Source organism: Nylanderia fulva, unplaced genomic scaffold, assembly GCF_048542155.1.
Source record: "Nylanderia fulva isolate GAGA-0341 unplaced genomic scaffold, ASM4854215v1 Scaffold96, whole genome shotgun sequence".
In the NCBI taxonomy this organism is placed as follows: Eukaryota; Metazoa; Arthropoda; class Insecta; order Hymenoptera; family Formicidae; genus Nylanderia; species Nylanderia fulva.
In genome coordinates this window covers 192768-218899 of record NW_028191090.1, presented here as the reverse complement: position 1 = coordinate 218899, position 26132 = coordinate 192768, and the positions used below count along the sequence as shown (strand labels likewise).

The 26132-nt window shown below is 23.3% G+C and overlaps 4 protein-coding genes across 5 annotated transcripts; all 4 read left to right on the top strand.

Moving 5' to 3' along the window:
- The first annotated feature begins 1461 nt into the window (after positions 1 to 1461).
- LOC114930269 (serine protease inhibitor 88Ea-like) lies at positions 1462 to 5632 on the top strand. The gene is made up of 4 exons (XM_029302015.2): positions 1462 to 1614; positions 2392 to 2639; positions 3431 to 3761; positions 4277 to 5632. Exons 1-4 carry the CDS (start codon positions 1542 to 1544, stop codon positions 4900 to 4902), a joined length of 1278 nt encoding a protein of 425 aa, XP_029157848.2. The 5' UTR covers positions 1462 to 1541; the 3' UTR covers positions 4903 to 5632.
- Positions 5633 to 6215: 583 nt separating this feature from the next.
- LOC114930267 (serine protease inhibitor 88Ea-like) lies at positions 6216 to 10685 on the top strand. Of its 2 annotated transcripts, none has more exons than XM_029302013.2 (5): positions 6216 to 6373; positions 7497 to 7744; positions 8530 to 8863; positions 9393 to 10032; positions 10487 to 10685. In XM_029302013.2, exons 1-4 carry the CDS (start codon positions 6292 to 6294, stop codon positions 10016 to 10018), a joined length of 1290 nt encoding a protein of 429 aa, XP_029157846.2. In that variant the 5' UTR covers positions 6216 to 6291; the 3' UTR covers positions 10019 to 10032; positions 10487 to 10685. The 2 variants fall into 2 exon arrangements, with proteins under 2 accessions (XP_029157846.2, XP_029157845.2); XM_029302012.2 differs by having other exon boundaries at positions 9393 to 10057.
- Positions 10686 to 11279: 594 nt separating this feature from the next.
- On the top strand, positions 11280 to 15325 carry LOC114930268 (serine protease inhibitor 88Ea-like). Its single transcript, XM_029302014.2, has 4 exons — positions 11280 to 11536; positions 12693 to 12940; positions 13767 to 14091; positions 14641 to 15325. Exons 1-4 carry the CDS (start codon positions 11374 to 11376, stop codon positions 15276 to 15278), a joined length of 1374 nt encoding a protein of 457 aa, XP_029157847.2. The 5' UTR covers positions 11280 to 11373; the 3' UTR covers positions 15279 to 15325.
- A 5679-nt stretch (positions 15326 to 21004) lies between these two features.
- On the top strand, positions 21005 to 25235 carry LOC114930276 (serine protease inhibitor 88Ea-like). The gene is made up of 5 exons (XM_029302027.2): positions 21005 to 21176; positions 21505 to 21721; positions 22572 to 22819; positions 23633 to 23954; positions 24454 to 25235. Exons 2-5 carry the CDS (start codon positions 21676 to 21678, stop codon positions 25074 to 25076), a joined length of 1239 nt encoding a protein of 412 aa, XP_029157860.2. The 5' UTR covers positions 21005 to 21176; positions 21505 to 21675; the 3' UTR covers positions 25077 to 25235.
- The last annotated feature ends 897 nt before the right edge of the window (positions 25236 to 26132 follow it).

Below are 26132 nucleotides of genomic sequence, written 5' to 3'. Positions count from 1 at the left end.
TGAAAGATGTTTACAGTATATTCTAAGAATATATATAAAAGTATATCTTGAGAATATACGTAAAAGTATAATATATTCTGAGAATACTGAAAAATAATATACTACAAAAGATATCCCGAAAACATGCTGAAAATATACGGAAAATGATATACTACAAGAGATATTATAGAGATATTCTCATTATACGTACATTCATAGTATGAATATAGAATATTCGTATAATATCATGTGCTGTCTGGGTCGGTTTCTAACTAAATTTTATGACATTTCCAAGAGTTTTATATTAAATAAATATTAATTACATTCTATAAATACCTTCTAAAAATTTCTAAATAATCTTTAATAGTTTACCTACTCATATATATCAGTTAAATTTTCTTCTTAAATAATTTTTACATCTTATTGTCACAGTAATAAAATCTCTTTAAATTTCATTGCACATGTACGAAAATTGAATAGAGTTATGTACATACATATATGCATATACAAAATAATAAATAACGCATTTAAATATATGTAACATACAATATAGGTGAATAAATTGAAAACCTTAAATATTTTTATCTTGTAATTTATGGAATACAAAAAGCACACATTTTTACATTATTATTTCAGGTAGTCTCCACGAAGTGCAATATGTTGCAGCTGTTCGAAAATGGAAATCTCGAGGCAAAAGGTTTTATATCTGAGATATAGGTACCTAAGAGATTTACCTTTTCTTATTTCTATAAATATTTTTCGCATTCACCGTTTGAGAAATCGTTAATCATTTTCACGTCATTGAATGGAAGGCTAGTCTCAGAGACTAGATTATGCAAAGTATTAGTATTAAAAGAATTTTATATTAAAAAAATTTTGTAAAAGTTTCTCTGATTAATATTTTTTACTCAATAAAAATATTAATATTTAAAATAATAAGATATAAAATATGTTCGATGCATTTTATTATGTACATAATAAAATTTACTACGTACATATCAATATTTTTTATTGCAGCAAATATTAATTAGAGAAGCTCTTATAAAATTTATCCTATTCTATATTGTCCTACGATTATCATAATTTTCAGAATAAATTCTAAAAGAAAATTCTCTCCGTGTACAAAATATTATTCTTACCGCGTATATTATATTTCATGCACAGACAAACTGCAGAATTTTTTTATTAAATAAGTATTGTTACGAACTGACACAAAGAAGTCGATAACAAAACTGTAATTTTTTTATTTTTATATGATTTATATATGCAATCATAGCTAACGCGGTCCGTTTTTATAAGTACTTTGAGTATAAATTTATAGTATTTTTAGTATAATCAATAAAAAGTTATTTAAAAAAAACTAAATATTCGCATTTGGTCAGTAAAAACATACTTCCGGCATTCCCTTAAATCACATTTGACAACACTGTAAAGCAATATCGCACGAGCGACAAAACAGCAGCTATATAATATCATGATCGAGAAAATAAGGGATAGAACTTTGCGTGACTTTGGCACGGTCGAATTCGTGTATATACGACTAATTTATTTTCTAGACAAGGATGGCAGGAGAATTCTCAGATAATGAAACTAATAAGAGGACAAAAATGACAGAGCAATACTTAAATCAAATTGGTGAGACAAAAAATTTTCTACAAAACCTAATAATTTTGAGGCTTATTTATAAATAATTAAAATATGCACATTATAGATAATTAAAATATTATTCTCTTTGTATTATCATTATTCTATATATTTATACATAAATATTATATAGTTAATATAATTGTTCGTACATAAAATTCATAATTTAGTACAATTTTGTGAAGAAGCCACAGCAATCTATTAAACTCTAACATTATATACTTGCGACTTTTTACTTGTAGTTCATAATGGCACAATTATATTTTAACAGATCTTTTCAAGATAAAGATGTATTTAAAATTAAAAAAAGATGTTTAGAATAATTTTGAAAACATAGATAAATAAAATATAATTTAATTATTATCAAAATTAAAATATTATGATAACATGTGATTAATTAATATTCAGTAGTCATGTTAGTAAACACAATATATAATAAGAGAACTTTTGGTTAATATATAATAAGTTCAAATCTCATCCATAATTTTTTCTTTTTTAATTGTCGTCATAATTATTAACGATTTTACCATCTCAAAAATTTTAAATTATACATAATTTGTAAAAAATCGTATCTGCAATATGCAAAATTATTGTCTAATAAATTTCAGTACATTATAATTTGCACATAAACATTTTTTCTACATATATTGTAAATTACTTTTATCAATTCATTAAATATATCTGCAATTAAATATAACACATTATTTGTAATATCTCTCTTTTGTCAATTTTGTATATTTTATTTATTAAATATATTTTCTATTCCAGAGGAAATATTGACAAAAGCACGTATCAAATTTGCAATTAAATGTCTGTGTTCAATTATGGATCTAAAGAAAAATAAAAATATCGTCTTTAGCCCGAGTAGCATATATGAAGGACTTTTACTGATTTACTTGACATCCAGTAATGACACCGAAAAACAATTGAGACGCAAACTCGAATTGCCTGACAATTGTAATACCCAAAATATGATTACAGACTATATATTATATATAATGGAGACAAGAAATACAGTAAATAATTTTATTTATAATTACATTATCGATATATGTCAAAGATATGCATTTATTCATGATTTATCGTTATAACAATATATTTAGAATACTCCAAATTTTCATAAACTATTTATCTCCGAACTGCAATGTGAAAAAATATTTACAGAAATATCTTTCTTAATAAAATAATTGATCCTTTATTTCATAAAGAATACATATTAAAATACTTTGTTATTTTGCATTTACTCATCGTATTTTGCATAATATAAATAAAATATATATGTTTTGAAATCTATATAGAATTATTTTTTAAAAAAGACACAAATAAGTATTCTTTATATAAAAAATTTTTTTCTATAAGGATTTCTATAAATAAATCTACATATAAAATTATTTATAAAAGATATAGTACCTATATATATAAAGAATTTTAAAATATCTATATAAAGAATTATATGTATAATAATGAATTCTATTTAATTGAGAATTACGAAAATAGATTTTTGTTTCGCTAAGCTATTTTGTATAAGAAAATGTAAAATGGATTGTTTATAAGAAGAAAATTTTACCACGATAAATATTAAGCACAATAATGATGATAATTACATTACATTTTTAAGCAGAATTATGTCAACAGCTTAAAATTTCAATGATGATCTTAATTACCAATTAAAGAAATTTGATATAAATTTCTGCTTTTATATATAAAAACTATATGTAAAAAATCTATATTATAGATTGTAATACCCTTTCATTTAAAAAAAATATAAATGCAAACGCTTTACTGATATTCTTGTTTTTGGTTTCAGGGTGAAAAATTACTCAATTATAAGAAAAAAACCAGTTGTTGGATTACAAATTCTAAATTTGTAAGTAATGTGACGCAAAGATTATTCAAAGGAGAATTGGAATTAGTAAATTTTCACAGAACTTATTACAATTTAAAAAATCAAATAAATGAATTCCTGAGAAGAAAGACAAAAGATTACATACGTACACCTGTGCAATTCAACCATATCAATAAAGAAATGCAAGTTATTCTATCGACCGTACTTTGCTTAAAAGACGAACTAGTAAAAGAAAATACCTCTACCAAGCAAATACTGCGTTCAATGCATTCATCGAAGATAGTTAGAAGCTGTAAATATATCTCTTTTTTACTTTTCCACCGTCTCTCCCCTCTTTCTATTACTCTCATTTTTATATTATTTTTTCTTTATTGTATATTCTTTCATGCTTATAATATTTAATCATATTTTATTTAATCACATTTTTTTCAATTAAATGAGAAGATAAAATATTTCGCAATAGTTTGTTATCTTAATTTAATAATAATTTTATAATCATAAAGCATTTTCAAAAGTTGGTTATAAAATTAAACATACACACACACACACACACACACACACACATATATATATATAAATATGTATCTAATTTTGAACATTTTTTTATATTATTGTCAACTTTCCAGCATGTTACTAAAATATTACTAAAAAAATATTTTTTTTATTTTTGGAGTGAGAGAAGCACTGTATGCATTTTTAAAACTAAATGATATTTGATATTTGATAGCGACAGCTTAATTTTGCTAACATTCAATTTTCATTACATATTGTTACTCCATAGAGATTTAACAAATCTTTTTATTTCAGTCGCATCTCGAAAACTAAAGATGATTGTGACAAAGTTACCATTCGTGGACAAGAATATTTCGTTTTTCCTGTTAATTCCCGCTTGGCGCTGTCGAAATGAATGGTTTGTGTATAAAATATCGGATTTGGCTAAACAATTGATGACCGAAGAAGGAATCGATGAGCTAAGGGGTGCGTTAGATGCCGAATGTCCATATGACAGGTTTGACAAAAAAGACGATATAATATATCCCGATTCCTTTGAATTGGAGAACGAACTTGAGATGGATAAGTTATTGGACAAATTAGGCATTCAAGATTTATTGCAACCCGACAAGGCGACTCTGTCTAAGTTCACTGATGAAAATTTGCACTTCGGCGGTGCCATACATCGCGCGTATATTAAGGTGACAACAGAGAACGTCATTGCCAGCACAGTTAACATGTTCTTTACGAAAAAAGAAGCGTCTTTTAATTCATCCAACGATATTAATAATTCTGCATGTACACAAAATTTTCTATGGCTACTCTATTGTAAAAAGAGCCGTACCATTCTTTTTATTGGCTCTATTAATAAAGAAAATCCATTGTCTCCATCAGAAGAGGGCAGAGGTTTTGTTGACAGAATTCGAAAGATGTTTAAATAATTGAAACTGTAATGGTACAAAAGAAATCCACAGTATAATATAATTATAACAGTATAATTAGATTATGCTTTTCTATATACAATATAGTAATAATAAATATATAATATAATAATAATAAATATATATAATTTTACTTTAAATATATATCTAATTTATATTTTATTTTTCAAAAATCTCACATTTGTTATTTTATTGTATATCGTGTAAGGATAATATAATTAATATCATTATTGAGACATTTTTCATTAGACAGCTGATGGAATAACTTGTAAGTGTGAATTTTGAAAAATAAATTAAATAGTAATTATATAATAAGCTGATTTTCACGAAAAATGTATATATATTTACTATATATTATTTAAATATTAAAATTTATGTTTATATCTATCATTAACATAAACTATACATATTATTTATGCACTAATTAAAGTTAAATGTAATTAATTGGTTACTATATGTGTTCATGCACAATTTTAAGATAAAACATTGATGATGGTTATGATTTAAGTATTTTAGATATAGCCACTAAGTATGTTTGACAAGTAAAAGCGACTATGGATCATTTATAATTTATTGTATTTATGGTATAAATAACCTATAGTTTGTAAGATTTAAATTTATGATATAATTTTAATAACAACAGTTATTAATAAACATTTGATAACTTTATATTAATAAGAATAATGCAAATGTTCAATCACGCATTAATCACGAATATATACGTTGATTATTGCTAATAAAAAATTGTACATTTTATTTACCTTTTCGAATTTCCCATATGTTGTACATATTATTCCATATTTTATATTTTATTACTGTACCATTAAATTATTTTTTTTTTATTTTTTATATCTTCTATTTAAAAAATTCTTTATGCTAAAAGATTATTCAAAGTAAAACAAAATATTAGTTTTCTTTAGACATATAGTATGTTCTCTTACATACACTTTTTTCATATTGACTTCATTGTATTACAATATTTAAATAAAATATTAAAAGTGTATATTAAATATATATGCGCATGCTCAACAAAAATAAATAAATATTTATTTAATTAAGTCAATATATATAATAATATTGCGATCAAGTTTTAATTAATCGCAAGTGAGAAGATTCTTTCAAATATAAGAAGAAATAATATAATAATAAATAAATATAATAAGAAAATAATATAATAAGAAATAGATATAAGAAGAAATTCTCACATATTTTCTGGTTTAATTTTTCGCGCTTGAATCACATCTGACAACACTGTAAAGCAATATTGTCGCACGAGCGACAAAACAGCAGGTATATAAAATCACGATCGAGAAAATGAGGCACAGAACTTTATGTGACTTTGGTACGGTCGAATTTGTGTATACGACTAATTTGATTTTCTAGACAAGAATGGCAAAAGAAGGACGGTTCTCAGATAATAAAATTGATGAAACGACAAAAATGGCAGAACAATACTCAAATCAAATTTGTGGTAAGACAAAAAATCTTTTATAAAATCTAATAATTTTAAGACTAATTTATAGATAATTAAAATATACATATTATAGATACTTAAAAGATTATTCTCTTTGCATTATCATTATTCAATATATTCATACATAAATATTATATGTTTAATATAGTTGTTTGTACATAAAATTCATAATTTAGTACAATTTTGTGAAAAAGCCACAGCAATCTATTAAACTCCAACATTATATACTCGCGTCTTTTTACTTGTAGTCTATGATGGCACAATTATATTTTAACAAATCTTTTCAAGATAAAGATGTATTTAAAATTAAAAAGATTTTTAGAATATGATTTTGAAAACATAGATAAATAAAATATAATTTAATTATTATCAAAATTAAGATATTATGATAACATGTGATTAATTAATATTCAGTAGTCATGTTAGTAAACACAATATATAATAAGAGAACTTTTGGTTAATATATAATAAGTTCAAATCTCATCCATAATTTTTTCTCTTTCAATTGTCGTTATAATTATTAACGATTTTACCATCTCAAAAATTTAAAATTATACGTAATTTGCAAAAAATTGTAACTGCAATATGCAAAATTATTGTCTAATAAATTTCAATATATTCCCAGCAAACACCGATATATAATTGTTACATTGCTATAATAAAACGGAATATAACAGGTAATATAACGTGTACGTTACATGTAACATCTATGTTAGTTGTAATTTCCCACTCATAGATGTAACATTTTAATATAACATATATTACATTGTAATTATATACCAAATAGCACATTGATGTATTGATAAGTCAGTGCTATCTTGGGATATAATGACAATATAACTACAATGTAATATATGTAATATTAAAAATGTTACATCTATGAGTGGGAAATTACAACTAACATATACGTTACATGTAACATGCTTAAGTATATAACATTTATATACTGTATTTGCTGGGTTATAATTTGCACATAAACATTTTTTTACATATATTGTAAATTACTTTTATCAATTCATTAAATATATCTGCAATTTAATATAACACATTATTTGTAATAATATCTCTCTTTTGTCAATTTTGTATATTTTATTTATTAAATATATTTTCTTTTCGCCAGAGGAAATATTGACGACAGCACGTATCAAATTTGCAATTAAATGTCTGTGTACAGCTATGGATCTAAAGAAAAATAAAAATATCGTCTTTAGCCCGAGTAGCATATATGAAGGACTTTTATTGGTTTACTTGGCATCCAGTGATGACACTGAAAAACAATTGAGATGCAAACTCGAGTTACCTGACAATGATAATACCCAAAATATGATTACAGACTGGATATTACATACAATGGAGATAAGAAATACAGTGAATAATTTTATTTAGAATTACATTATCGATATATGTCAAAGATATGCATTTATTCATAATTTATCATTATAACAATATATTTAGAATACTCCAAATTTTTATAAACTATTTATCTTCGAACTGCAATATGAAAAAATATCTACAGAAATATCTTTCTTAATAAAATAATTGATCTTTTATTTCATGAAAAATACATATTAAAATACTTTGTTATTTTGCATTTACTCATCGTATTTCGCATAATATAAATAAAATATATATGTTTTAAAATCTATATAGAATTATTTTTAAAAAAAGACACAAATAAGTATTCTTTATATAAAAAATTTTTTTCTATAAGGATTTCTATAAATAAATCTACATATAAAATTATTTATAAAAGATATAGTATATATATATATAAAATTTTTAAATATCTATATAAAGAATTATATGTATAATAATGAATTCTATTTAATTGAGAATTACGAAAATAGATTTTTATTTCGCTAAGCTATTTTGTATAAGAAAATGTAAAATGGATTGTTTATAAGAAGGAAATTTTACCACGATAAATATTAAGCACAATAATGATGATAATTACATTACATTTTTTAACAAAATATGTTAACAGCTTAAAATTCCAATGATCTTAATTACCAATTAAAGAAATATGATATAAATTTCTGCTTTTATATATAAAAACTACATGTAAAAAATCTATATTATAGATTGTAATACCCTTTCATTTAAAAAAAATATAAATGCAAACGCTTTACTGATATTCTTGTTTTTGGTTTCAGGGTGAAAAATTACCCAATTATAAGAAAAAAACCAGTTGTTGGATTACAAATTCTAAATTTGTAAGTAATGTGACGCAAAGATTATTCAAAGGAGAATTGGAATTAGTAAATTTTCACAGAACTTATTACAATTTAAAAAATCAAATAAATGAATTCCTGAGAAGAAAGACAAAAGATTACATACGTACACCTGTGCAATTCAACAATATCAATAAAGAAATGCAAGTTATTCTATCGACCGTACTTCGCTTAAAAGGCAAATCAATAAAACGAAATACCGATCGTTTCGAGCAAACACTGCGTTCAATGCATTCATCGAAGGAACTTAGAAGCTGTAAATATGTATCTTTCTGTTACTTTTCCACTGTCTCTCCCCTCTTTCTATTACTCTCATTTTAATCTTATTTTTTTTTTACTTATTTACATATGTATATAATATTTAATCATATTCTATTTAATCACATTTTTTCAATTAAGTGAGAAGATAAAATATTTTGCAAGTTTGTTTTATTATTAAAATCAATAAAAAAATGTATAATTATAATCTTAATATAATAATAATTTTATAATTATAAAACATTTTCCAAAGTTATTTATAAAATTAAACATACACACACATATATAAATATGTGTCTAATTTTGAACAACATTTTTTTTATATTATTTTAAACTTTCCAACATATGTTACCAAAATATTACTAGAAAAATATTTTTTTTATTTTTGGAGCGAGAGGAGCACTGTACGCATTTTTAAAACTAAATGATATAATTGATATATTTGATAGCGACAACTTGAATTTGCTAACATTCAATTTTCATCAAATATTGTTACTTCATAGATTCAACAAATCTTTTTATTTCAGACGCATCTCGAAAATTAAAGATGACCGTGACAGAGTTACCATTCGTGGACAAGAACATTTCGTTTTTCCTGTTAATTCCCGCTTGGCGCTATCTAAACGAATGGATTGTGTATAAAATATCGGATTTGGTTGAACGATTGATGACCAAAGAAGGAATCGATGAGCTAAGGAGTGCGTTAGATGCCGAACTGTCATGTGGCAGTTTTGAAAAAAGTGAAGATATAATATATCCCGATTCCTTTGAACTGGAAGACGAACTCAAGATGGATAAGTTATTGGACAAATTAGGCATTCAAGATTTATCGCAACCCGACAAGGCGACTCTGTCTAAGTTCACTGATGAAAATTTGCACTTCGGCGGTGCCATACATCGCACGTATATTAAGGTGACAACAGAGAATATCATTGCCAGCACAGTTAACATGTTTTTTACGAAAAAAGAAGCGTTTTTTAATTCATCCAACAATATTAATAACTCTGCATGTACACAAAATTTTCTATGGCTACTCTATTGTAAAGAGAGTCGTACCATTCTTTTTATTGGCTCTATGAATAAAGAAGACCCATTGACTCCATCAAAAAAGCGCAAAGGGTTTGCTGACAGAATTCGAAAGATGTTTAAATAATTGGAACTATAATGGTACAAAAGAAATCCACAGTATAATGTAATTAATAAATTATGCTTTTCTATATACAATAAATATATATAATTTTACTTTAAATATATATCTAATTTATATTTTATTTTTCAAAAGTCTCATTTAATTTATATTTTATTTTTTAAACGTCTCAAAAATAATACAATTAATATCATTATTGAGACATTTTTCATTAGACAGCTGATGGAATATCTTGTAAGTGTGAATTTTGAAGAATGAATTAAATAGTAATTATATAATAAGCTGATCTTCACGAAAAATTTATATATATTTATTATATATTATTTATATATTGAAATTTATGTTTAAATCTATCATTAACATAACAATTTTACATATGCATTATTTATGCACTAATTAAAGTTAAATGTAATTATTTGATTACTGTGTTCATGCACAATTTTAAGATAGAAAAATTGATGTTTATGATTTCAGCATTTTAGATATAGCCACTAATTGTAAGTATATGTTTGACAAGTAAAGCGCCTATGGATTATTTATAATTTATTGTATTTATGGTATAAATAACCTACAGTTTGTAAGATTTAAATTTATGATATAGATTTAATAACAACAATTATTAATAAACATTTTAATAACTTTATATTAATAAGAATAATGCAAATGTTCAATCACGCATCAATCACAAATATATACGTTGATTATTGCTAATAAAAAATTTTACATTTTATTTACCTCTTCGAATTTCCCATTTGTTGTACATATTATTCCATGTTTTATATTTTATTACTGTACCATTAAATTATTTTTTTTATATTTTTTATATCTTCTTTATAAAAAATTCTTTATGCTAAAAGATTATTCAATGTAAAACGAAATATTAGTTTTCCTTAGACGTATAGTATTGTTCTCTTACATACACTTTTTTCATATTGACTTCATTGTATTACAATATTTAAATAAATTATCAAAAGTGTATATTAAATATATATGCGCATACTCAACAGAAATGAATAAATATTTATTTAACAAAGTCAGTATATAATAGTATTGCGATAAAGTTGAAATTATTCGCAAGTGAGAAGATTCTTTTAAATATAAGAAAAAATAATATAATAATAAATAGATATAATAAAAAAATAATATAATAAGAAATAGATATAAGAAGAATTTCTCACATATCTTCTGGTTAAATTTTTGGCGCTTAAAATCATATCTGACAACACTGTAAGGCAATATTATGGTACGAACGACAAAACAGCGGTTATTATCGTGATCGAGACAATAACGAACAGAACTTGTGTAACTTTAATACGGGCAAGTTTGTGTACACGATCGATTTGATATTTCGAGGCGTAAGGATGGCAGAACAAATCTCAGATAAAATTGAAGAGACGACTTCAGATGAACAAATTGATAAGATGGCTTCAGATGAACAAATTGATGAGACGACTTTAGATGAACAAATTGATAAGACGGTTTCAGATGAACAAATTGATGAGACGACTTCAGATGAACAAATTAGTAAGACAAAATATCTTTTATAAAACCTCACAATTTTGATGTCGATTTATAGATAATTAAAATATACGTTATTATTTTTCTTTGTATCATCATTATTCAATGTACTGTTCGTACATAAAATTTAATACTTTGATATAATTTTGTGAAAAAGTCACAGTGAATCTTGTAATCTGTTAAATTCAAACATATAGTCGACTTTTACTTGTAGTCCATGATGGCACAAATTATATTATAACAGATTTTTTAAATATTAAGGTGTATTTAAAATTAAAATAATTTTAAAATATAACTTTTGAAACATAAATAAAAAAAAACATAATTTAATTATTATCAAAATTAAAAGTATAATAACATGTAATTATTTCAAATTGTCATATATTAAATACATATTATTAATAAATAATAATATATCAATTTGAACCATTGCGTTTGTTCTGTTAAAAAATTGTCCATAAATTCGTTATGTATTGAAAGTTTTTATATAGTAATGTTAGTAAACATAAGCAATAAGTTCTTTTATCCATCTTTTTTTTTCTCAATTATTTTCATAATAATTAATAACGATTTTACCAAATTTTAAATTTAAAATTATACATAATTTGCAAAAGAATATGCCTTCAATATGTAAATATTGTCTAATAAATTTCAATATACATTATAAGTTATACATAAATGTTTTTTTATTACATATATTGTAAATTATTTTTATTAATTTATTAAATATATTTACAATTTATTATAACACATTATTTGTAATATTCCAGATAAAAAAATCGATAGAAAATATTAGGAAATAGCATCTGTAAAATATTTTATTGTTTCCTATCGTATAACGTATTGTTTCACTTTTATGTTTCGAAAGAAATGTTATCGTTCCTTATTGTTTTCTTTCATTTTATGTTATCAATCGGATTCAGTCGTTAGAATACAATAAAATTCTTATAGTAATATATTGCTTTTTATCGTTTTGTTGCGGAATTTTATCGAGAAAAAATGATTGAAAATTTATTGTAATAAATTATATATAATTATATAGTTATGAAACTACAATTAAAAACGATGCAATTTCTAATGTTTTTAATCGATTTTTTTATCAAGGATCTCTCTTTTGTCAATTTGAATATTTTATTTATTAAATATCTTGTCTATTCGCCAGAGAAAATATTGACAAAGGCGCGTTTCCTGTTTGCGATTCAATCTCTGCATGCAATGATGATTCTAAAAATGAAAAAAAATGTCGCCTTTAGTCCGTATAGCATATATGAAGGACTTTTACTGGTTTACTTGGCATCGAGTAATGACACCGAAAAACAATTGAGATGTAAACTCCATTTGCCTGACAATGATAATGTTCAAAATATGATTACAAACTGGATATTACATACAACGGAGAGAAGAAATACGGTAAATAATTTTATTTTTATAGAATTACATTATCGTAGTATGTCAAAAATACGGCTGAAGCATTCGTAAATGATTGATCGTTGTAAAAATATATTCGGATTCATCAAATTTCATTAAATTATTTATTTGCGAACCGAAAATATGTAAAAGTTTCTACAGGAATATCTTTCTTAATAAAATAATTGATCCTTTATTTCATAAAAAATAAATATTAAAACATTAAAATACTTTGTTATTTTGCATTTACTTATCGTATTTTGCATAATGTAAAATAAGATATTTACGTTTTAAAATCTATAGAATTATTATACATATAAAATTATTTCCAATAACGACTTACAAAAAAGGTAATTTTTGTGTAAAGAATATTTTCTATTAGGATTTCTATGAATAAATTTATATATACTATTTATGAAAGATATACATATACATATGTAAAGAATTTTCAAATATATATAAATAATTGTATGGTATAATAACCAATTCTATCTAATAGTGAATTATGATAATAGATTTTTATTTCCTTAAGTTATTTCGTGTAAGAAAATGTAAAATAAATTGTTTATAAATAGAAACTTTACCACGATATATAAATATTAAGCGTAATAATGATGATAATAAAATAATATACTTTTAAGTAAAATAAGTCAACACTTTAAAATTTCAGTGGTATTAATAATTAATAATAAAATATGGTATAAGGTTCTGCTTTCGTAAATAAAAACTGCTTGTTAAGTAATCTATATTATAAATTGTAATAATCCTTCATTTAAAAAGATATATATTATGCAGACAATCACTTTATTTTCATCGTTTTTGATTTCAGGAAGAAGAATTGCCTAATTATAATAAAATAAACAGTTGTTGGATTGCAAATAATAAAGTTGTAAATAATATAGCGCAAAATTTATTCAAAAACAATTTAAAAGTAGTAAATTTTTGCAATGTTTGTGACAATGTAGAAACTCAAATTAATGAATTCCTGAGAAGAAAGACAGAGGATTATATCCATCCGCCTGTGCAAATCAACAATATCAACAAAGAAATGGAAATTATTCTGTCGACCGTACTTTGCTCAAAAGGCGACATAGCAAAACAGAATGTTTCTACCGAAGCCGGCGAGATGCATTCACTGAAGAAACCTAGAAGCTGTAAATATATATATTTCTCTCACTTTTTCTTACTTTTCCACTGTCTTTTCTCTCTTTCTATTACTCTCATTTTAATATTATTTTTTTCTTACTTATTTACATATATAATATTTAATCACATTTTTACAATTAAATGAAAAGATAATATATATTGCAGTATTTTATTTTCTACCTGATGTTTAATAAATTCAATAATTAATTTTTATAATATTAATAATATTAATAATTTATAATATTAATAATTTTTATAATATATTAAGTTATATTCTAACAACAGTTCTAAAATTATAAATTATTTCCTATCATTGTTTATGTAATTAAATATACATACATATATACATGTGTGTCTAATTTTACTCGACATACTATATTATTCTAAACTTTCTAACATGTTAAATATCTTTTTTTATTTTTGGAGTGAAAGAAGCACTGTACGCATTTTTAAAAATAATTAATATATTTAGTAACAACAATTGAACTTGAATTTGTTAATATTCAATTTTTATATCTCTTCTTGTTATTATATGTATACAACAAACTTTTTTTCAGTCATATCTAGCAAACTAAGGATGATTGTGACAGAGTTACCATTCGCGGACAGGAACTTGTCGCTTTTCGTGTTATATCCGGCTTGGCAGTTTATGATGGAATGGTTAGCGCACGATGATATGTGGACTTTAGTTACACAATTGTGTACCGAAGAAGGAATCGACGAGCTTCTCAGTGTGTTAAATTCCGAAGAGTCATCCGAACAATTTAGAAAAAGAGAACAGGTGCTTTATCCAGATTTCTTTGAATGGAATCACATATTCAAGATAGATAAATTATTGAAGAAATTAGGCATTAAAAATTTATTGAAACCCAAAAAGGCGACTCTGTCTAAATTCACTAAAAAAAAATTGCACCTCGGTAATGCCGTACATCGCTCGTATATTAAAGTGACACGAGACAACGTCGTTGCCGGAACAGTTAATATGTTCTTTACAAAAAAAGAAGCGTCTATTAATTTATCCAAAAAAATTAATTATTCTGCATGTACAAAAAAGTTTCTGTGGTTACTCTATTGCAAGGAGAGCCAGACAATCCTTTTCAGTGGCTATGTCAATAAATATAAATCGGCGCTTTCTCATGCAAAGCACAAAACTTTAATTGACACACTTTTAGTTCAACAATGTAATTTAATGTGAAACTATAATGGCACAACAGAAATCCACAATATAATATAATTAATAAATTATGCTTTGTATATATATATATATATATATATATATATATAATATATAAACATATAAATATATATATATATATAATATAAACATATAAATATATATATATATATTATATTATATAAATTATATATATATATATATATATATTATATAATATAAATCATATATATATATATATATATATATATATATATATGATTTATATTTTATTCTCCAAAATTCTCACATAAGTTGTTTTACTGTACATCGTGTAAATATAATACAATTAATATCATTATTGAGAAAGTCTCCTATAATATTTTTCATACGATAACTGATGGAATATCTTGTATGTGTGAATTATAAAGAAGAAATTAAATGGTAATCAGATAATAAGCTTGTTTTTTAGAAATTTATTTAGATAATTGAAAATTATGTTCAAATCAATTACAAACATAATGATTTAATATATTATTTATGTACTAAGTAAATTTCAATGTAATCATACAGTTATTGCACACGGAGAGAGTTTTCTCTTAGAATTAACCCTGAAAATTATGCGAATTATAAAGAATAAATTAAATGGTAATCAGATAATAAGCTTGTTTTTTAGAAATTTATTTAGATATTGAAAATTATGTTCAAATCAATTACAAACATAATGATTTAATATATTATTTATGTACTAAGTAAATTTCAATGTAATCATACAGTTATTGCACACGGAGAGAGTTTTCTCTTAGAATTAACCCTGAAAATTATGCGAATTATAAAGAATAAATTAAATGGTAATCAGATAATAAGCTTGTTTTTTAGAAATTTATTTAGATAATTGAAAATTATGTTCAAATCAATTACAAACATAATGATTTAATATATTATTTAAGTACTAAGTAAATTTCAATGTAATCATACAGTTATTGCACACGGAGAGAGTTTTCTCTTAGAATTAACCCTGAAAATTATGCGAATTATAAAGAATAAATTAAATGGTAATCAGATAATAAGCTTGTTTTTTAGAAATTTATTTAGATAATTGAAAATTATGTTCAAATCAATTACAAACATAATGATTTAATATATTATTTAAGTACTAAGTAAATTTCAATGTAATCATACAGTTATTGCACACGGAGAGAATTTTCTCTTAGAATTTACCCTGAAAATCATGTTAATTGTGGGACAATAAATATTGGGATATTGGAAGAATTTTATAAGAATTTCTCTGATTAATATTTATCACAATAAAAATATTAATATGTACATAGTAAATTTTACTATGTGTACATAGTATAATTAATCGAACATATTTTATATGTTATTGTGGTAGATATTAATATTTTTAATGTAGTCAATGAAATAAAAATAAAAATTAATTAGGGAAACTCTTATAAAATTTAAGAGTTTTAACTTATAAAATTCTTCCAATACCATATTGTCCCACAATTACCATGATTTTTAGGGTAAAATTTAAAAGAAAATTTTCTCAGTGCATGATTTTAGAATAAATAAATTGATGATATTTAATTATTTCAAATGTTCGCACTAAGTATTTAACAATTTTGTTTGTTAAATTTAAATTTGTAATATAGTTTTATTAATAACCAATTAATATCTTTATCTTTTATTATTATTAAGAATAAGGTAAACAACAGTTAAAAAAAACCAAGCGCAAAAATTATAAAAGTAACAAATTTATTTTAAAGTCCTCTTTATTTTATATGAACTTCGGTTTGATTGAATTTTCATCCTTTCTTTGAATAATCTTCAACAGATTAATTGATAAAAGATGAGTATGATAAAAGATAAGTATGAGCATTAAATTCAAATGTGCTTATTGTTTATCAAAATGCATGCAAGTAAATGAGAAGATATAAAAAACTTATTAATATTTTATTTTAATTATCAAATAAGTTAATGCATGCAAGTAATTGAGAAGATATAAAAAACATATTAATATTTGTCATCAATATTATAAATATTCGAATCAGCTATATTGCATACATTCGTATTTCAGAAGCATTATATAAGATGAAGTTTAATATAGTAACAATTAGAATCTGTTTAATATTAAAGAGTTTATCTATCTGTAAGGTCGAAAAAACATGTATTTTTAGGAATTTTTCTTTTCAAATTAAAAGATTTTTTAAAATAAATGATTAATTATTTGAATGTATACATTTTGTAGATTGTATAGTATTCTTTTTATTACAAAATATATTTTTTATTAAAAAAAACAAAAAATATATTAGCAAGAGCATTTTTTTGATAAGTTTTTTGCGGTGAATACTGTAGCTTTAAACTCGTTCATCTGAAATAAATAATTCGGGCGAATTTAGTTAGTGTATTAGTTTATCTAGTGCCAAATCATTTGCTTTTTATTTTTCGTTGCGTAGTTTTATTTACGGATGAAAATAAACAATTTTTTTGGTCGAAAATTGATACTTTAACTTTAAACAACCGCCATATTTTGTCCCAATCTAATTTTTCGAGATAATAAACAATCGGGCATTAGATAAACTAATATATTAACTAAATTTCCCTGAATTATTCATTTCAGATGAACGAGCTCAAAGCTACAGTGATCACCGCAAAAAACATACAAAAAATACTTTTGCTAATACCTTTTTTGTTTTTTAATATTTTGTAATAAAAAAATACTATAGAATCATCAAAATGTATACATTCAAATAATTAATTATTTATTTTAAAAAATCTTTTAGTTTAAAAAAAAATACTAAAAGTACATGTTTTTTTCGACTTCACAAGTAGGTATAGCTCCTTAAACAACAAACATAATTAAAGAGAAGAACTTGGTAATATTAATTATTGTGAATTTTTTTAACTAATTTATTATGCATGTAAATGTAGGCTCACATAGATGAACAGTCTTAAAGGGTCAACAATTTGGACGCGAGATTTGGAAAGAAATGCTGAAGATAACGTATTATCACGGACATGAACTATTAAAACAATACTTTTGTTTTAATTACTTTATTAAATCGTCTGACTAAATTGTCTTCCGATTGAACAAAGTATAGATAAATTAACATAAAAACTGGCATCCTTGACTTTATCGCTTATCTTTATAATATACAGCGTGTATGATCTTATTTTATTTATTTATATCAACTTAACTGCAAAACTTACATTTTTTACATTATTTTGTAATTAAACATTATACATTAATAGAGGTCTTTATTTAGATATCCATCACTTTTTTAAATATTTTATAAAACATGTATAAAAAAACTTGTATAATCTTTAATTGTATAGTCAATAGATATTCATCATTTTATATATTCTATATCTTGCGTATAATCTATATATATATAAATATATATATATATATATATATATATAATATATATATATATATATTTATAAGGATATAAAATATATGTAGCGTGAAATAATCTTATATCTGTATTGAAAAGAATTGTTATTTTAATTAGTTAATTTGTTAATTAAACATATGAATGTTAGTATTTAAATTAATAATACGTTTTGTTGATTTCATGTTTTATTTAATTTAATGTTTATATATTTAATTAACAAAATAATATTTAAGAGAAAGATTTATTCAAGTTAATAAATTTTTGTTTGCAGTTATATCATATTATCTGTAAACATGTTTTATAAATATTATAAAAGTAAGCATGCCCACACATTTAAAAATTTTCTCGAAATTTTCTCTAAATATCTATCATTTATTAATGTATTTTATATAACATATAATATAATTTATATAATATATGCATAACATTTTATATATGTAATTATTATGTATATTATGCATAACATATCTTATATAATTTATAATTATATTTTTTTCAAAAATAATTGTAACAAAATATATTAAAAACCATGCATGTACATATAAAAGTTTTTTCAAATAAAATATTAATTTTTTTAAACAAGAATATATATTCTGATAAAATGTTTTATATGAATGTAAGAAGAAAAATATAAATTTGATAAATTATAATTAATAAATAATATTGACATTCATGAAACGATATGACATCCATAAAAAACAAAATATCAAACACGCCTTCTTCACATATATATCACAAATCTTTAAATAATAATTTGTGGATTAAATATTTAATGCAGATAAACTTTTAAATCAAATTTCGTTTATATCTGTTGTAATATTTGAAATTTAGTAATTTTATCTATTACATGCATACTATATCTATATAGCATAATATATGATATTATATTAATATTTCATGAAATAAATTATTTTTAAAATTATAATAAAGATAAAAACAAATAAATATGAAAGTTTCACTTATAGATTGCTTCAATATATACTTAAAACTCATTTTATACATTCTTTATTTATAATGAAATTCAAGCTGGTACATGTATTTACTTCATTTCATTTGTCTGGTTTGAAGATAACATATATCTTTTACATATTATTTAAATTGCAGAAAGAATTTCTGATTTAGATCGGATATGTATTTTTCTATTCAATATATCTCAATATGTCGAATCTGTCATTTAACATATAATGATGTATGAGTCCTAGTATTCTCTCTTTGAGCAGAAATTTTTTTTATATGACAAAATTAATATTTTAGGCGAACGCAGTAGCCAGAGAAATATTTTTCGTGAAAATCGCTCATTCAAACACATACAATTTTCGACTGTAATAATATTATTATATCATACAGGGTGTAAGTTATTTTATAACGCACTTCTATCTCTTTTCTTCCTTCTCCAATATTATGTCAATTGTTCTCCGTCTCAGAAGAATATACAATAAAAGATCATATTAAAATAATTAAGACATGATCGAGGGACGTTTCCATTTTGCATTTAAATGTCTGGAGGCAGTTATGCGTTTGAACCAGAATAAAAATGTTGTCTTTAGTCCACACACCATATACGAGGGACTTTTATTGCTTTACTTGGCATCCAATGATGAGACCGAAACACTTTTAAAACAAAAACTCGAATTGCCTGAGGATAGTACAAGCTTAATATAATATTCACGTTTCAATTAATTACATTATATTTTTGACAAATAAATGTGATTTTAAAATTCATTTATAATTTATTGTAATTACTATATAAATAATAGCATATAGATTTAAATGTATTTGTTGAAATGTTGTTTTTTTAATATCACTAAATTATTAATTTAACAAGTAATATCTTTACATTATTAAAAATAATACGAATGTTCAATGTCAATCTCTATTAATTGACCATTATATCTAAATTTCTCTGCGTGTTGTACATACTTTTCTTCATTTCAATTTATATAAAGTTAAATAGTTTTTGTCTAGAATATATTTTTATTATATATTCTTTATAAAATATTTTCTTTATTTGCTAAAGGTAGATCCGATTGAAAATAGATTTAAACTTTTATTCGACGTATAGAATCTTTTCACTTTATTTTCATATTTTCGTATTTTTTGTTATATTTCATACATGAATAAATTATAAAAAAAAGTATATTTAATATATGTATGCGTATATTTATTAAAATAGAGACATTTTTAATTTAATAAAGTCGTTATAATTGTGTCGGAATCAATTTTGTCTCAATAAAGATTTTTTTGTTTAAAAAATAAGGCAATTTAGATAAATATCAAAATAGCACAGAATGATTCCAAAGACATTGGGAAGAAGAAACAAAGTCATTTCATATTTCCCGGTCCAACGTTACACGACTAAATTATATCTGCGGCAACAATAATAATATGTTATGACGCGAGTGTCAAACAGCGGCTAAATAATACCGCGACCGAGAAAATTAGGCATAGACCTAATGTTCTTTGCATAAATCATACGAGTTTGTGTGATATTTTCAGGCAAGAATGGCTAAACAAAACTTATTGTTAGATTATCTAACTGGTAAGTCCAACAACATTTAATTAAAGCTACCATATTTTTACGACAATTTATCAAATACATAATTAAAATATACGTTATATATTATATGTACTATTTTTTCCATGTATTGTAAATTGGTAAAATTTACAATTTCACATATAATTTATTAATGCACAATCAATATCACGATTTGTACATAGAAAATAAATTTTGGTACATAGAGAAAACTTCAAAAGCGTTTATTTAATATGTATGCGAATTTTTAAAAATGATTTTTAAATATAAGAAAGTAGATATAATTGTGTTAAAATCCATTTAGTGCATAACAAAATCATTTTATATTTTGCAGCCCAACGTGGTTAAATTACATCTGGCTACAATGATAATATTATAACTCAAGCATCGAACAAAGACTTTATAATACCGTGATTAAAACAATATTAAGCACAAATTTTGTATATCCTTCGCATAGGTAATGCGAATTTGTGTGAGTGTATAGCCATATTTATATTTTTAGACAATGGCACAGCAACACTCAGACGATTTCGATGGGATTGATAAAACTGGTAAGTTAAAAAATATTTCACAAAATATAACTGTTTTAATGCTGATTTATTAAATGAGATCATTTAAAAACATTAAGCTAATATTTTTTTCATATTACTATTTTTTTTGGGTGTTTATATAGATAAAATTTAAAACTTGATGTAATTTAGTCAGTACACAGGGAATCCCGCAATCCGTTAAATTCATATTGTAAAAATGTGTATTTTTACTGGAGATATACTAGCATAGACATGATATAATATATTCGTTCTCGTTTGAAATGTATTTAAAATAAGAATGATTATTATATTATAACTTTTGAAAAAAGTACATTTAAATAAATATCAGAATTAAATTGTCAATTATTAAATATTACTATTAATATATTGTAAATATTACTGTTAATATATGAAATATTACTATAATAAAAATTAATAAGTTTAAAATCAATTTTAAACTTTGCGTTTGTTCTACATCTAGAAAAACAAAATAAGACATGGTCCGCTAAAATCTTTCTATTTGTTTTGTAAAGTTTTTATGTAGCCATGTTAATAAATATAGCTAACATTATATGAGCTAATATCATTTTCTCTTTTGATTGTCATTATATATATGTATATTGATTTAATTGTATTTCAAATTAAAAATTATACATTTGAGTTAAAATTAAAAAAAAAAAATACTCTCGACATGCAAAATAATTGTCCAAAAAATTCTATTACATTATACATTTCATATTATGTATTTTTTATTATTAAATACATTATAAACTATTATAAATTTCTTAATTTTAATTACAATTTATATTGTGACTTTATTCGTAATATTTCTTTTTTGTTTAAATTTGCATGTTTTTTTTTTATTTACCAGAGAAAATATTGACACAGGCGCGTTTCCAGTTCTCACTTAAATGTCTGGAGATAGTTATGGATCTGAACGAGAATAAAAATTTTGTCTTTAGTCCATACAGCATATATGAAGGACTTTTATTGGTTTACTTGGCATCCAGTGATGACACCGAAGCACATTTAAAAAGTAAACTCGAATTGCCTGACCATATTCTCCAAAAAGAGATTACAGATTGCATATTACACAGCATAACGGAGAAAAAAAAGAAGGTGAACAATTTTATTGCATTTGATAAAGATATGGCATAAAGATTTGTACATGATTTATTGTTACGTCATCATATTCTGATTTTCAATATTTTCATAAACTAATATCTCACAATCAAATCTGCGGATTTTTTAGAAATTATTGTAGAAATGTTATGTTTAGTAAAATAAATAACCTTTTATTTTTATAAAGAATGAATTAACATATTTCAAAATTTATATTATAATTTTAGGCTCGTATAAATCGAATTAATAAAAGATAAAGGAAAGGCCAACTTAAACGAGCTTTTCATTTTCTTTATGCTTTTTATTTCATTTTTATTTCACCATTTCGTATAAAATAATGTAAAGTCAATTGTTATTTAAACTTTACAATAATTATTAAACATAATTAATAGCGGTAATAAAAACAAAAATATACTTAGAAGAATAAACCAACAATTCAAGTTTACAATTATGTTATTGATTAATTTTTAACTGCATTATATTAGATTTTATATATTCACACACACACAATATCATTTATATAAAAATACATTAACTTAAATAAAACAATTTGGTCCCATTAACAATGTTACATAATATAATTAATGTTGTACGTTATTTGTAATATAAAATATTTATATAATATAAATATATATTTTAGACATATTATCTATAATATTAAAATATAATCCATAAAATTTTCTGCTTACATAGATAAAAACCTCTTGCAATATAATCTATATTATAGATTAAAAAGAAACTTTTATTAAAAAAAAAATATATGTATATTAAATATAAACAATCGCTTTACTTTCATGCTCTTGATTTCAGGATAAGAAATTGTGCAATTATAATGACAAAAATAGTTGTTGGATTACACATACTAAACGTGTAAATAATATGGCGCAATGTTTATTCCATGAAGAATTAAAAGTAGTAAATTTTCACCAGGACTCTATCAATTTAAAAAATCAGATTAATAAATTTCTGAAAAAAAAGACAAGAGATTACGTCTGTACTCCCGTGGAATTAAATAATATCGACAAAAATATGGAAATTATTCTGTCAAATGTATTTTGTTTAAAAGGCGACACAGTTACATATGTTCCTGCAGACGCATACAAACCGCAATCATGGAAAAAACCTAGAACCAGTAAATATTTTTCTCTTCTCCCTACTCTCTCTCTCTCACTCTTTCTTTCATCTTAAATATAATTATTTTTTTACAAATTTATAAAAATTCTATTTAACCATATTCTATATTTAATTATTTTTTTTTTTTCAATTATATGAGAAAGTAATATATTTTGCAATATTACTTATAAATAACGTTCCATATTTTATAATTTTAATTTTAAGTCTAATAACAATTGTATTATCAATTGTATATGTAAAACATTTTCAATCGTTGTTTTTTAGACGATTAGACACATACATACATAAGTATCTCTGATTTCGATCGACTTTATTTTATTTTAAAATTTCTAACATGTTATCGAAATATAAATGTGCAATAATTTTTTTATTTTGAGAGAAAAAGTAAAACTGTACGCGTATATAAAAATAGTTGATGTAAAATAATATTTTACTGTTTAATAATCTAATTTAATTTCCTCTTTGTGCCGCATCAATTCAATAAGTTTTTTTTTCAGCCATATCATCGAAACTAAAGATGTTCATATCAGAGTTACCATTCGCAGACAAGAACTTGTCGCTTATCCTGCTTTTTCCGGCTAAAAAATTTCCTAAATGGAAAATTGGTGGAACCATATTGGAATTGGTCGAAAGATTGACGGCCAGAGAAGGAATCGATGAGCTTCGCAGAGTATTATTAGATAATCAAGAGTCGTCAACAAAAATATTAAGAGAAGAGATGTTATTGTATCCAGATTTTTTTAGACTGGAGAACGAACTGGATATTAATGATTTATTGAACGAATTAGGCATTAAAAGTTTTTTGGAACCCGACAAGAGCACTCTATCTAAGTTTACTGATGAAAATCTGCACCTCGGCGGCGCTAAACATCGGGCTTATATCAAGGTGACACAAAAAACCGTCACTGCCGGCGCAGTCAACATATTCTTCACAAAAGAAGAAGGTTCCTTTAAGCCGACTGCAGGCATTAATGATTTTATATACAGAGGAAAGAAGTTTCTTTGGTTACTCTATTGTAGAGAAAGCCACACTATCCTTTTCATTGGATCTGTTAATGAAGAAGTACCGTTGTCTTCACCCACAGGTTGTTTCGAAAGAATTCGACGAATGTTCCGTTAATTGGACTGCACAGTATACATATATATATATATAATAGCGCAATTATATCTATATATAATATATTATATTTTTAATATACTATTATTTATGTTTTGTTCTTCAAACATTTCTCACATAAGTTATTACACTATTATATATTGTATAAAAGTGATATAATTATGAAGTGATAATAATATATAATTATATTAATATAAATAATATATGATATACTATTTATATGTAACTTTAAATTTTTCTTATAACTATATTTCATGTGATAGCTGATAGAACATCTCATAAGTGTGAGTTTTAAAAAAATAAAATATTTAGTAATTCTATAATAAATTTATTTTTCCAACATATGTATTATATATGTTGTAAAATATATATTATATATATGTTGGAGTTTATGTTAAAGTTCTAATATATTATATAATTTTGTGTCAAATAAATTTTGTCATCATACTTTGCTGCTTTTGCTGCAAGCAAAATAAATAAATTGTTCATATTCAAACGTTTTTGTTAATCCAGATATTTTTAATGAGTGAAAACGACTTTAATTGTAAAGACAATTAAAATGTATTGCGCTTATTATATGAATGCATGTATCAAATGTAATTTTAAGAACCAATTTTGTACATATTAATGTATGTATGGAATGTAATTTTCTAACGGTAATAACGTTTTAATAAAAATTAAAATTTATAATTAATATATTTGCAATGTTAAAAAAAATGCTTGTAATGCTTGTAATATTAATAAATGTTAATGATCAATATCAAATATAAATATTTATTATTGCTAATTATGAAATCAACATTATGACATTTCTTTTTCCTAATTGATTACATACTTTCTTTTATTTTAATTTATTGTTATAATTTATAATGCTAAATTATTTTTTTTAGAATATATTTTTATTATATTTCTTTACATAGATTCCTCTCTATTTGCTAAAAGTTAATTCGATTAAAAATTGAATTTTAGTTTTTACTTGATGTATTGATTATCCATTTTAAATATTTGTTTTCCTTTGTATTGTCTTAATCGTATTTTGATATTTCAAAAAATTATAAA